General features: G+C 44.5%; 1 protein-coding gene across 2 annotated transcripts in view; it reads right to left on the bottom strand.

Annotated features, from left to right (window-relative positions):
• The window catches only part of cry3a (cryptochrome circadian regulator 3a), a 30,471-nt gene extending 15,764 nt beyond the window's left edge, over positions 1-14,707 (bottom strand). For both annotated transcript variants that reach the window (XM_035381457.1, XM_035381458.1), the window contains exons 1-2: positions 14,549-14,707; positions 11,801-11,964 (exon numbers count right to left, since the gene is read on the bottom strand). In XM_035381457.1, coding sequence (XP_035237348.1) covers positions 11,801-11,958 — 158 coding nt within the window. In that variant the 5' untranslated portion in view covers positions 11,959-11,964; positions 14,549-14,707. The remainder of the gene's footprint in view (positions 1-11,800; positions 11,965-14,548) is intronic.
• Between the last annotated feature and the right edge of the window lie 717 nt (positions 14,708-15,424).

The raw sequence follows: 15,424 nt of genomic DNA, 5'->3' as shown, positions 1-15,424 counted from the left end.
GTTCTACCCGTCTGTATGTTGCTCTTACACTGATGTTCTACCCGTCTGTATGTTGCTCTTACACTGATGTTCTACCCTTCTGTATGTTGCTCTTACACTGATGTTCTACCCTTCTGTATGTTGCTCTTACACTGATGTTCTACCCGTCTGTATGTTGCTCTTACACTGATGTTCTACCCTTCTGTACATCGCTCTTACGCTGATATTCCACCCTTCAGTATGTTGCTCTGGATTAGCGTATGCTAAGTGACTGTAATGTGAATGTAATGTTCCCCTGTTCCGTGCCCTTACTCTGCATGTGCGGAACCAGCAGGCCTTCTAGGGTAGGCTTAAGGCAGAGTGGAGGGATGGCAGAGTAACTAACAATGCTGGCTGCTGTCTTCACCACACCTGTGCCTTTCTAACCTCAGAGGCCAACTGCATCCACCTAAGCACCTGATTAGCTGGTAAAATTAGCCATGCTCTCCATGTTCCGTACATATCTCCATCTGTCCTCCCTTCTTGGAATGCTGCCTGGACAAGGTGGCGACCTGATAATGTTGTAGCGGGCCGTGTTGGCTGGCTGCAGAGTCTGACCTGCCTACTTTAAGACACTTTGCAGAAAGGTGCTTCTCAATAAGCCGCCCCAGGCAGCTGTAACTCTTCCACCGTTCAGGCTCTTTCCATTCAGGGAGGGGATTAGCGGCTATTTCTGCGGCTCAGACCGCTCCTTCTGTCAGCGGCCAGCTGCAGAGGCATCTGCCGCCCAGCGTCCCTCTGAGACCCCGTCAACAGGCCAGGGGCACCTGTGCTCCATCTTCTCTTTTTGGGGCCACACCCCAAAAGGACCATCCCCGCCTCCCGCCCCCCTCTACTTCTCTCTCTCCCTTTTGAAGAACACTCACATGAAAATCCATTCAATTCATTCTAGAACATCGCTTCATTGCCATGGCAACTGACGCTTCCCATTCACCCACAAGGGTGTTGTAAAAGCTCTGCTTGTGTCTGGCTAAAAGCCCGTCTCCATGACACCCTTGTGCTACTTCACCGTACTCATTCAGAAGGTCTGCAATTTCACTGGAGTTACAAAACAACATACAACAAAAACAAACCAGCACACGGAAAATGAGCTTGTCTGATTGCTCGGTAATGTTCGGCCTCAATCTGTCAAAGAACTCAAAGGAAGTCGAGCAACATGACCCCAACTCATCTGTTTAAAAGTTTTATAACAGTTAAAAAGCTGCAAATGCAATTCCCAGAAATTACAAGGACGCATGGTATGGTCCACCCCGTCCAAGAGGCGAAGACAGCAGGACCTCTGATGAGCCCGTTTATTGATATACCTTACAGTCAAACTAGGACACTGACATTGAACCCTTGAGCGAGGTACTTAACCTGCATTGCTTCAGGTGCATAAATGGATCCAAAGTAAATGCTACGTACAACGTTGCTCTGGATAAGAGTGTTTGCTAATTCCCTGTAATGTAAAATGCAATGTAGACCGTGCAGGCTAAATAGCATCCTGGTCTATCCAATCACCTTGGCTGAACCACCACACCCAATTGTGACTACCCACCTAGATAGTTCTGGCCCCAATAGTTCTTTGCTGGCTCAACTATATGAATATTTTTGGCTGATATCAATGAAAGAATAAAACTAAATGTTCAGGGCTGAGTTACAGTACCACAGGGATACAATCCCAATCATACAAACAGAATACCTCTGCAGCCTTCCTACTGTCAATATTGGGGTGTGGAGTGGCATGTTCCTTTAAAATGAAGATGAGATAGAGATGCAAACATCACACAAACTAAAAAAAAAACAAATAAATAAATAAACAAGCTAAAAAAAACAAAGCCCATTCACACTAAGGAGCGACAGAAGATGTTGTGTACATGAAAAAAAACACTGCAATAATTAGCAGCCAAGTATGAATCCCCCTCATTTTAGCATGACAAACGCTAGCGTGTTTTACTTTGCCTGCGGAGGCACAAAATGCCTCTTGTGTCTGCGCGTTAGAAGAGAGGAGTGTCAAACCAATTAGCCTCTTCAGTCATTGTAGAGGGTGAGCGTGAGTCAGCAGGCCACTGCTGACGCAGGCAGCCAGCCCAGCTCCCGTCCGCCCACACGCCTCTACACCGCCTGTCCCCAGTTCTCACAAAAACACTCCATGGCTGCCTCCCTTCACACAAGGCCTTTTCCATCACTGGCAAATTGAGCTATTTGAAAATGGACAGTGGCAAAACATTCAGCAGCAGCCAGCTCAGGACAGTTTAAGTTTAATTGGCGTTGAGAATTGCGCCGATTCCACGAATGACGTCTTGACTCAACCACCAGGTCCAATGTGGAAGACAGACAGACGGTGACCGTGGAACAAGACGTCCAATTTCCTCGGCCTGCAGGCACTTCACCTGTCCTACCAATGTGATTTTCCAGCGTGTTCCAGTACCCATCTCACGCTGTAAAACTCCTGTGTTACGCATATGTTACCCACACCTTTGTGTCACAGGAGTTAAGTATCAAAAGGTTCAAGAAGTGCCACAGAAATGCAAGGATATAATGGAATGTGGAATGTTCAAGATTTTAAAAACCAACCACAATGAAAATAGAGGTTTTTGGCGGACGCGACGTAGCATGAAAACTGCACGGTCATTGCACAGTTTACCATTGTCTGGCTTTTTGGAATAAAATTTTTGAAGGCAAAATATGTCTCAAACAGTGTTGTTTTTGCCAACAGTTTCTGATTTAGTCATGGTCTTAAGTCTTTTGACTGAAGCTTATTGTAGTTTTAGTAATATTTTAGTCATGTCTTCTCTTCATTTTAGTCAAGCCAAAAATGACTAAAATCTTATTATTTTTATTTGACGAAAACAACCAATTAGTTTAGTCACATTTTAGTCCTAACTTAATTGTTTTGCCACATTTAATGCCCTGCCTCAAGAAAATGGCATGACTATAAAAAGACTTTGTAACATACTCAGTGTTTGTGGCAAGACATCAGTTGAGACAGTGTATGTCCCTTTTACATGAGTGAACACTGTTTTACATGTGAATACAGCAATGTCCAGCTGCAGTGTGAACGTCACTGTCACAAAGCAGCGTTACTTAGTGGAAGACAATAAAAACATTAAAGATCAATATAAAACATGAGTTTTATTAAAAAACGCGTAGCTTTTGTTGATAAAATTTTCTTGACTTAAATAAATAAAGGTAATTGGACAATGTAACTGCATGCATCAATAATTCGTCTGGCCGTGCACCCTCCACGAAAAATTTGTCTTTGGCGCATTGTGATTGTGATTTTAAAAGCTTTAGATCTGTTACGTGCTCCACCGCTGGCGTGGGTGCTGAGACAGACAGGAAGTACTGGAGAAAGGGCACCTGCTGCGCATCACACCTGGAGGTCCCTAATATTCATAACAGGACCCACATACAGCATTTACACGCTAATTAACGCTTCACCTGGAGTTCCCTAATATTCATAACAGGATACATGTACAGCATTTACACACTAATGAACGCCACACCTTAGCTCGGCCGGGACGGCTGACTGCGGCCTGACTCGACTCTTTAAGCCTCTCAGTTTTCTTTAGTGAAAAGCGCTTCTCATTAAGCCGCCCCAGGCAGCTGTAACTCTTCCACCGTTCAGGCTCTTTCCATTCAGGGAGGGGATTAGCGGCTATTTCTGCGGCTCAGACCTCTCCTTCTGTCAGCGGCCAGCTGCAGAGGCATCTGCCACCCAGCGTTCCTCTGGCCATTCACCAAAGAGGAGGAGGAGGACCATTCATAAAAAACACTCACTTTATAAACATGCACTGCCTTCAGAAAGCATTCACTTCCCCAAACACATTTTGCGCCGTTAGACCTTAATGTTTTAATGCATCAAAATGCACCCCTGTAGCTGGTATAACTCTGTCAGTGCTGTCTGTAGCCAGTGTAACTCTGCCAGTGCTGTAGCTGGTGTAACTCTGTCAGTGCTGTCTGTAGCCGGTGTAACTCTGTCAGTGCTGTAGCAGGTGCAACTCTGTCAGTGCTGTCTGTAGCCGGTGTAACTCTGTCAGTGCTGTAGCTGGTGTAACTCTGTCAGTGCTGTAGCCGGTATAATTCTGTCAGTGCTGTCTGTAGCCGGTGTAACTCTGACAGTGTTGTAGCTGGTGTAACTCTGCCAGTGCTGTAGCCGGTGTAACTCTGTCAGTACTGTAGCCGGTGTAACTCTGTCAGTGCTGTCTGTAGCCGGTGTAACTCTGTCAGTACTGTAGCTGGTATAACTCTGTCAGTGCTGTCTGTAGCCGGTGTAACTCAGTCAGTGCTGTAGCTGGTATAACCCTTTCAGTGCTGTCTGTAGCCGGTGTAACTCCCAATTCCACTGTAACAAACCTAAACACACACACGCACAGACCACACACACGCACACGCACACACGCACACAGACTGCACACCTCAAATGCACTCGCTACGCACACAAAATGGGAGTAAACTGCTGTGACAGGAAGTGACAGGATGTGAGAGAGCCAGGCCAGTCCACCTCCGTGTCTGCAGAGATGTATGCTCTCACAGGCATATTTACATTTGGAGGGGGCGGGGCAAACCCAAACAGCCAATTCTCACCAATACAAGTAAATATGCCGTTGCTGACAGTAAGGAACCTGGAACCCTGATCCCCCAGAGATACACGAGTATGCGGAAGATAACTGCCGGAAACCAGAAGAAATAATCATTAACACCCCCCCCCCCCCCCCACCCGCATCTGCATCCACAGCATGCATGTCTGTGATACCTTCCTGTGTTTCCCGCAAAAGACTCCCCCTACTTGCCGACAGTACCCCTCCACCCCCCCCCCCTCCCCCCCCCTCCCCCAGGGCAGTCTGGGTCAGCGGACCCCCAGTCATGTTCGCTGGCTCTGGGGCCTTATATAAGCATCCTGCCCCAGATCCACGCGCGCATGCGCTGCTCCCAGACGGGGGGAGACCTTTAGCCCAGTAACCTCCTTTCAGCGCAGCAAGACAACACGGCCCAACTGCAGGCACATTTCCCACACGTGCGCCAGAATGTGGACAAGCTTCCGACAGGTTTAACCAGCCAGGAGGACACAGGGACACCAAACGTGGGGGGGTGGGTGGGGGGGGGCGGGACGAGACACAGGACAGGTCCAGCAACGCTAACAGACAGACTCCCGCCATGGGCTAGTTCCATTTCTTCAGAAAAACAACAACAACGATAACATCACCAGCACCTCATATTTCAAACATTTTCTATATCTGATCCTCTGGATGGGATGAAAAATAAACCTAATAGTACTTTCATTCATCAGAGGTTGCCTAGCAACATGGTGTTCTTTTGAACCTCTCTGAAAATGATAACATTGATGCAAAAAAAAACTCTAAGATGACACATCGCCAGTCACCACATTTAAAGCAGTGAGAGATTAGAGTGCCAGTCACCACATTTAAAGCAGTGAGAGATTAGAGTACCAGTCACCACATTTAAAGCAGTGAGAGATTAGAGTACCAGTCACCACATTTAAAGCAGTGAGAGATTAGAGTACCAGTCACCACATTTAAAGCAGTGAGATTAGAGTACCAGTCACCACATTTAAAGCAGTGAGAGATTAGAGTACCAGTCACCGCATTTAAAGCAGTGAACTGTCCCACTCACAAAAATGGCCTTCGGACCCCGTCGTCGCTCGTCAGAGGAGTATTCCGGACGTAGACTCTAATGGTCACCCATAAGCACGCCCTCACAACAAACACATACGTCTGTACAGAGAACCTCCTCACAAACATACTGTTCACCGCCTTTGTTCAAACGGGAACAAAAGACGCCTTTAGACTGACACAACACTACATCCAGCGGGAAACAAAGCAACTTGATGGACGTAGTTCCTGCGGGTGATCCAAAGGCGGTGATTGGAAGTGCTGCCGGTTTTCCCTCCAAGAGCTGACAGCTGATGGCTGTTCTCTGGCAGCGGAGGGAAGGTGTCAATCTGTCAATCACTCCCACTTGACCAGGATGAACATGGCAAGTGGGAGCCATTACACTTCCCACGTCCACCTCCAGGGCCTTTCCTTTTCCTTTCCCAGTCCTGCACCATGGGAGGCCGTTGAGCAAATGCACTTTTTGCCCAAATTCGGGCTTTACAGGAATCTGTTAAAGATGAATTCCTTGTAAGAAGGGGTCAGGGCCGGACGACTGTGGGAACTGGATTTTGGGCGCGTAGTCCAAAGACGAGGGGACCAGGGGCTCCCTCTCTTGAGGTGGGGACAGAGCTGTGAAGCTGCAGGGCATCTAAGATGGGCCAGACCTTTTTTCCCTCATCTGGCCCTCAGTATGAACTGCTGCAGCACCTCAGGCAGGTTTCTCCTCTTTACTGGCCGCCGGAGTGGTGACGGAAGCCCATGGTTGTACCCCAGGTTCTCTCCATGCTGTGGGGCAACAGCAGGAGGGTTTTTACAACTTGGGGAAGTGTTTATGGCATCTGGTCCTTTGTCCTTTGCCTGTGTGTGATGGCCCTGGAGATTCATCCTCATCTCCTGGAGTGAGCAGCTGTCCTGTCCTGGCTGTGGGGGGGGGTCATCAGTGATCGTCGACTCCACCTCCTGCAGCGCACAGGTCACCTCTGGAAGGGTGTTGCCCTCTGTGGGGGACGACGCAGGCGAATCCAAAGGTGGGGAGGGGGTGGTGCCATGTTCTCTCCCCGTTCACGTGGTAACACAGGTGATCTCCCACATCCATTGCTCACACGACTCCTCACACTGGCGGCAGAATGTGCCGGAACTGCCAGTGAGTCACAGGGGAGTGGAGCTCAGAGAGCGTGGGCTGTGCTAGCGCTGTGCTAGGGCTGTGCTAACACTGTGCTAGCGCTGTGCTAACTGCTAGTGAACCCGCGCAACCTTCCCCAGCATCGCTGCCTTCAAGAGCACAATGCCTAAGGTTGGGACAACTTGGTAAGAAATCAACAAGTCAAAGCCAAATGTATAATTGCCTGAATATGGCAAGGTTTGCCAGTGACATGAAGTGCACTACAAAATAAATATTGAATAGGCCGTAATAACTTTTAACTTATTATTTATTGTCTGGTACCATTAGATATTTAAAAAAATGTTCAAAATCATTAGATTAATTATTAGATGAATATCCAGATTAAGCATTCCATTATGAAAGTGAATCTACTACAAACAATAATTAACTGCATAAACAACAGTGACAGATAGCTAGCCATAAAAGTGGAGACATGTCACCACTAGACTACTTGCCTCATCCTTTTAAATGAATGAGATGCCATATAAACTCATTTGGATGGCTGCCTCCAGTCAGTTGTTGCCATGCAAGTTACAACGTCATTGGCTTCAATCTCATGATGTACTGGTCAAGACTACTACTGTACTAAAGTTCTGATTCTACAGTAGAACCATCCGGCATGAACCCCACTTTGTAAGCTTTATTTCTGCTCACACACAACTCAACTATTGTTCCAGCTTAGTGTATCAGAATTAACTGAATTAAGAATTTTCTCTGAATCATCATTTGCCCAATTGGGCAGGTGGCTGAGTACTTTTACCTGGTTTCACTCACCGTGAACCCTGTCAACAGGCCGCAGGCCGAAAGCCATGACAAGACCTCTCCGTGGAACAAACAGAGTAACACAATTAGTTGTAGCAAAGCAAGTTGATTCCAGAAGAAATGAAGTCTTTTTGCATGGTCATGATAACGGTCATAGTATGACCTTGAAATAAAACAAAAACAAACGGTGGAAATAACTGGACAAACAAACCTACAACACCAAATGCAAGCCAAGGAACACTGCCCTGAAACTCTTCGTGTGTGCTAAAGGGAGTCGGTTCTTCGGACAGGGCTGGGGTGGGCCAGGGGATCTGACGGCGTTCGGGGATTGGCGTGTAAGACCAGCCATCCAGTGGACGGCTGAGCCGCCATTTCCTGCAGGACTAGGCCCACACAGGCAAGCCTGCCTGAAAGTGGGTCATCGCCATGACAACCAGTGACTCATAGAAATCTGATATGGTGGCACACTAACCTACATTCGTCCTATGATGCTGGTTAATTTGGTTGACTTTTTTTCGCAGTTGATTCTTTTTGACAAAATAAGCGGCCTTTCTGTAAGGTATATGTAATTACTGTGGTAAAGGGAAACAATGGCGGACGGATTCGAGTTCAGAAAAAAAAAATCTGCCGTAAGAGGAGACAGAAATATCACATTTTTGTGTGCTCACAGCACCTAAAATGACTCACTAATCTAACACAACGGATAAGAATTACAGACATTAAGAATCGGAAACTGAACACCACGATCGACAAGTAGTTTGATGATATTTTGCGCATTTAAGAGAAGCTGAGAAAAACAAGAGTAACAAAGATCACAGTCCCCTTAGTGCTCAGTAGCCTGTGAGGAACGTTGCTGATCACCAAACAAACAGCGTGAGGAGCGTTGCTGATCACCAAACGAACAGCATGAGGAACGTTGCTGATCACCAAACGAACAGTGTGAGGAACACTGCTGAGCGCCACACCATCTGCCCTGTATCACACAGTACTTCCTGAAAGCATATCGATTTAAAACCTGCCAAATGTTTCTCCTTTTTGCCCTCTCAACATCTCAGACAGGTACGGGTGTTTCAATTGATCCTCACCTTACGTGTCATCAAGGTGAGGATCAATTGAAACAAGTTTAATTTTCTGAACCCAGATGTTTTAACTGTTATCACCCTCATTTGACATCCGGCATTCTGAATACTGAACACAAGTGCATCAACAGTTAAAACACCTCACTTATCCAACATGTAAAATGTATTTATTTGATTTACTTTGGTAATTATTAATCAAAGATATCAATTATCAATGAAATCGCTGAATTCGGTGATAGGCAGAGCAAACTGTTTGGATCAACCTTTGTCAAAATGTACAATTCACAACCATGCAAAATTAAATGTATTAAGTTACAATAAATATTTGCGTCTAATTCAAAGATGACGTTCAACTACCTTAAAACAATTAATAAAGGTTACAGACATACAAAACCAAACTATAGCTTATTTGTCCCAAAATAATCCAAAATGCAAAAACCAAAAGACAGCAGAATATTCCAAAAGAACCAGAGATGAAATGTAGAACCACAGACCTAGATGCAGATGCCAACTTCCAACTGTCACAAAACTACTTCTTTCCAAGTTTCCCAAAAACTCACTAACTAAAAGAAAGCTGCATATTTTATGTAGCGAAAAACAAGGGGGGCAGGGGCTTGGAGACACACACACACACACACACACACACACACGCACGCACGCAGACACACACATTCACACCCCAGGTGGCTAACCCCCCCAGTTCCTGCCCTGTCTCATCTCCAGGTTATGCTGGCCGAACGCTTTGAGGCTTCCTATGGCTGAGAAAGGCCAAACGGTCAATTACATGTCTTACATACAGTTAGAGAAACCACCCACCCCCAACGTGAGTGGAGGGCGCAGGCTGAGTCACTGCTCACCGAGCTTTAACCGGGACGTCTGAGCGCGCGCCCGAATTCGCACCGCCGGTCCCCTGACCCGAGCGAGCGTGCCGTTACGAGGCCCCTGCTTCCCCTTTCGGCGAGACCCCCCGTCGAAAAGCAGGTCAGACCACCCGAAGGTTCGCCTGCTCGGACACCTGTTGCTTTCCCGGGCGGGATATGACCACCCCGCAGGGGGTGTTAAAGCAGCACGGGGCCGTAGAGTTAAACTTAAGGGCCACGCGCTAAAAGCACAGAGATCCTTCTAGCGTCACTCCAGACAGGGCGCGGACAGGAAGCCGGGATTACAACGCCCGCTTTTAGATCCCATTTCACTTAAACAGAGCTTTATATAAGAACCCTCACGCTGGGGGTCTCGGCCCATCTGTGTGTTTACACCACAGAGGCCCAGGGCGCCATACGATGCACTTCAGAAAGGGGAAGTGACTCTCAGTTTCGCTCGGCTCAGAATACACGGCACTCAGTGCACAATCGATCTCACCTCAAAAGGGATGGGGGTGCAGAACACGAAACAACATGAAAGAAGTACACATACACTCATACACACACACAGAGACACACATCCACACACACACACACACAAACACACATCTACATATACACTCATACACACACACAAACACAAAAATACATACATCTACACATGCACTCATACACACACACATCTAAACACACACGCAAACACAAACCCAAAAATACATACATCTACACATACACTATACACACACACGCAAACACAAAAATACATGCATCTACACATACACTCACACACAAGCACACACACACACACAGTGGTCCATTGACATGTGGAATATTTGATCGAAATGCTATCTTGGCCAAAAATGGAACCTCACAAAACATATACTATTTATTTACACATTCTCTCTTTTTGACCAAGCCCCACACACAAGCACACAGCACACACACGTACGTACGCACGCACACACACACACACACCTCCGCCCTTGCCAGTTCCCCCTGTCTAAGCCACTCTCACACAAAGGAATAAGGCCGTGAAATGTGTGACCTGGTAATTTGGAAGGCTCGGGTCCGGTCGGCCATATATAGCACAAAGTAACACAGTCCTGCCGGGCGTATCACACAGTCTGAAACCCCTTTGTAACGCACCATTTATTTGCCAGCAACTCACACTGCGTCCGAAGCCTCGGGTGCATCGCCCAAGGAGGGGTATGCTCAGATTAGACCCGGCTCCTTCCTGCTCAAACTCACCGGAACGACCTCGTGACCCTGATCCACAGGCACACGTGCTGATGAGTTTAACACCACGGCAACACACTCAGCGGGTTTACATGATGCTTGAAAAAGCCGATTTATTGTATTAGTCCGGCTAAAACTGGACTTTCAAAAATCATGTAAACACTGTAGTCCGACTGAAATCGAACTAATTCGAATTTTTCAAAGTCGGACTGACATACCTAGATAATGCAGTTGGGGGTCGATTTACTATGGCATGTATACGCTTCAATAGGCCAAAAATTGGCCTAGCCGTTCTGCACATGTTCCGTAATTTACATAGCAACTACCGTGGTGAAGCCGAATCGATAATGTTTCTGAAAATATATACTTTAAAAGATTTAATTCAACCTTCGACTGGGACTTTTGCCGTTTATTGAGGGTGTGACAGAAAATTTTGGTGACGCTGATTATAATCGAATGTTTTCCACATACGTTTGATTGAGCAAGTACCATTCAAACTACATTTTTATGGGTTAGTGCTGTCCGATTGTGCTAGCTACTTCACATTAACCTTGTACAGCGATCAATAAAGGCTAACAGCACAGTGCCACTTAATTATTGTCACTTCTATCACCACTGTACTGAACTAAAAAAAGGCGACAAATGACCTTTTCTGTGAGAAATGCATTGCATCACGCTGGCGACATTCTAAAACTCCGTTTTGCCGTCCCTAGTATCATGGCGAAAAAAACACATTTCTGGACACACGAGGAGACCAACTTCATGCTATCGGAACTAAAGTAGAGAAATATCCTAAAATACATGGATGGAAGAAAAATGCGGAGTGGAGAACTATTCAAAAAAGTTGCGACAAAATTGGAGGAAGCAGGAAGTAAGTAGCCTTCGTCAGACACACCTCCGGTCAATAAATCGATTCTTTCCGAGTCATGTATATTGGGACAACGACAATAATCCAATTAAATCTCATCTTTGGCCAAATCGAGCTATTAATATAGATCGATTTCAACTGCATGTAAACGCACTGTCTGTCTCCTGGACGCTCCCATAGGTGTGCCAGACTCCTGTACAGAATTCACCAGAACTTACCTCCATCTGTTGACCCCAAGGTTGGAGGAACCAGCGAACCATGGATCTAGGAAGTAGACACATCGTACTGTGCCCGCCCCCCGCACTGCTTCGCGGAGCGCCGGGTTGTCATGGAGTCGCAGACCCTTCCGGAACCAGTGGATGGAATTCGGGGCCATAATCAACTAGGGTGATATCAAAAGAGACAAGTTCTGTCAGCATTAAACAGGCTAAATTAATGTTCCGCTACAAGTTGCACACAATCCACCTACAATTCTGATCCTGACTGAGAGTGCACTGTCTGTTCCTGGAAATCCATTCCCTCCCTAATGGAAGAGAAATATGTTTTTTGTATGTAATAAACTGTATAACTTTATAATGTTAATATAGGCTGTGTATAATCAACTCTACAGGACTGCCATTTGAGTTTAGGATGCTAAACAGTTCCCCAAGAAAACTGGGATTCAAATCTAGTCTCAATAAACAACTGCTGCTTCAAATTGTTCCAGTTACTTTTTAATAGAATATATTCACATAACATGACAAAAATCACAAAATTGCACAGCCAATATTTAAGCTGAAACAAGATTAACTTAATACAAGATAAAATAAAATAAAATAAAATAAATGCTTATTTTGATGCCACTATCTTTTCAATCGGATTGCGAGAGAATTCGAAATAAATAAAATAAAATAAAACACACAAATATTCTGTTGAAGGCCAAAAGCGCACACGCACCGAGTAGTGCCTTCAAATGTCGCTAGATGGGGTGCTATAACCAAGCACTGCTCTGGGACCGTTATCCGAAGTAATTTCAAGCAGGATTTCCGGCGAACCGTTGTAAAATAGACTAATCGACTGTTAGTTCTTCCATGAATGTGACAACAGCGCCAAACGGGTTTTTAAACTGTCGGACTAACAACCAATGAGCCAATGATTAAGCCTTGTTTTCATTTCCAAAAATCACTATTTTCCTTGCTGATGTCCTTTAGCCTAGAGAAGCAACAAGTGACTTGCAGCATCTAGTAGGCTACTAGATACTTGTCCAACTGTCTCACGTGGTACGTAAATATGCAATAGCCAATGCCACAATACACAGTATTTCAGACAGTTAAGTAGGATTACACGTCTTCGTTAGGCTATTAAGAATTTAAAAATATAATTATTAAGGGTGGCGCTGAAACATTTTGGTCATGTCAGACCTGACAGGACCACTACAGAGACAATCTCCTTTTTTTCTTTTTTTCTTTTCATTGCAGTGTAGTCATGTCACCAGCCACTTATCAGTAAATGGCAACCCCGTAAAAAAACAGGAAATTGCAACTCAGTGAAGACATGCTCCTTGTCAGGTCAAGTCGCGCGTTGTTGCGCAAATTGGGCATTATGATATGTACAGTAAAAACACAGTTAACATTCAAAAGTAATCTGTCACTTGTTTTAGATTTCGTTGAAATACTAGCCCTTCACTAGAAATTTTACCAGTGATCTAAAGCATGGTTGCAATCGAATACGATTTTGCATGATGGTTTTCATTTATAAATCCTGTTCGTTAAAATCTACAAATGATTCACAAATATTGAGCACGAAATGAATAATATGCTCCACAAACAATGGTACCCAGTGAGAAATTCTAAGATATTTAGGCTAATTGCGCAACAAACGGTAAGGAACTGGACTTGTAACCGAAAGGACGCAGGTTCGATTCCCGGGTAGGACACTGCCGTTGTACCCTTGAGCAAGGTACTTAACCGAAATTGCTTCAGTATATATCCAGCTGTATAAATGGATGCTATGTAAAAAAGTTGTGTAAGTCGCTCTGGATAAGAGCGTCTGCTAAATGCCTGTAATGTAATGTAATGTAATGTAACGCAGTATGCGATTTAATTAGACAGTAGGCTAGATAACGCATTTACATTACATTTCTGTCATATTCAACCTATTACCCGGTTGAGCATGTATTAAGTATGACACAGGAAAACAATTTCGACCCGAATATGAACTTGTACATTCCATCCGGAGAATACGTTAAGTTCACTAATAAGAAAAAATCATGTTTATGTTTGTGATCATATGCACAATAGCCTATAATACATTTTGACAGTTAGTAAATGAATTTTGAAAGATAAAACCAATTTATACCAGCACAGCGATGAAAGTGTTGTATGCACCATTAACAACATTCGCTGAAACACGACCACAGCTTGGCGACTGTCAGTATAATTAATAAATTGAAATGTGTCCCTATATCCCCCATGTACCACATGATATAGTTTTTTCCGGAGTTAAGTTATCGAGGTGTTCTTTTTTCTTCTATTTAATAGTAATCATTCATAACATACTATGACTTATTACGCCCGATCCTCATTTGTATTAAAGATTGAACAAACTATTAACTCGGGAACAGCCTCGGGCACTGTACTACCTACGTCATTGTAAATTACCAAAAGTCAATTCACACACAGCTTCCTGCTTCGAACAGAAATTAGGTCAATTAAACCATTTAGAAATTATATATGACTATCACTGTATGCATAAACGAGTAGACAGTGATCGGAACAAGATCCTCTCGACGACCAAAATATTCTATTTGTTATAACTGCGTGCCTAACAAGTTTCTATCTAATGCACAAAATTGATCAAAACAGCCATCCATAACCAAAACCGGGTCACCAGTACGCAGGTTATGTAACTGTAATAATTGCGTTTATTTTCCACACCTTATTTCTATGAATGAACACATAAAAGACGACAAAATATTTGCAACTTACCTCTAAGAGGCTCAGCGGCGGTGAGGTTTATGTCATTCCGACAGATATGATCATTTTACCAAGTTGATAGGTGACTGCACCGTCTATGCTCTCTCACTCGCCTTTTTCGCCGGTTTCATAAGACTTTGCTCTACTGCGCCTGCTCCGTTTTGTTGTCGCCCAGTTTACGCTCTAGCATGCACCGCACCGTGTCTTCAAATAGACGTTTATGATTAGTCGGTTCTAGTCACGTGGGAGCCACAGAGTCACGTTTTTGCAGCATGGAATCCTAGTCTTTTTAATTCCTTTTCGATAAGCTTCATTAACCGATAAATTAAAACGTAGCTTTTTTGCAGTTTGTTCTGTTGTTTGCGCAAGGGTAAGAAGACACATTATAGACTACACGCTGTGACTAACCATAGATTTCGCGAATCCCGTCTTGTTTTCCTATTAAAAATAGCATTGTTGCTCACACCGGTTTCCTGGTCGCTATACATATTGCGAACAATGGGTATCACTGTTTTAAGTGGCTGCAGCTAAGTCTGTGTGAATTTAGCTCGCTTACCTGTTGTCTTTAATGTTGAATAGGCTATGGAGTATTAACCTGTTGATGTATTCAACCTGCTTTTAATACACAATCGCACCAAATTTCATCTCAACATTCTTTTGAATCTTGACATTTAATCTGGATCAAACTATATTTGTGAGATTTATTCCACTGGAATCTATTGGAGGCAAATTGATAACATTTTTTTTCCTTTTTGTTAACGAAAACAGTGGCCTACATTTTTGTATGAACCTGTAGTCTACATGAGTTGTTTTTAAATGGGAATGGTGGAATTAAGGAGGACAGTAATCCATTAGTTCGAGAGATAGATAAACATTTTCAAGGTGAAA

Source organism: Anguilla anguilla, chromosome 11 (genome assembly GCF_013347855.1).
Source record: "Anguilla anguilla isolate fAngAng1 chromosome 11, fAngAng1.pri, whole genome shotgun sequence".
NCBI lineage: Eukaryota > Metazoa > Chordata > Actinopteri > Anguilliformes > Anguillidae > Anguilla > Anguilla anguilla.
Note: the sequence above shows the minus strand (reverse complement) of the source record. Positions and strands in the feature narration are given on the sequence as shown.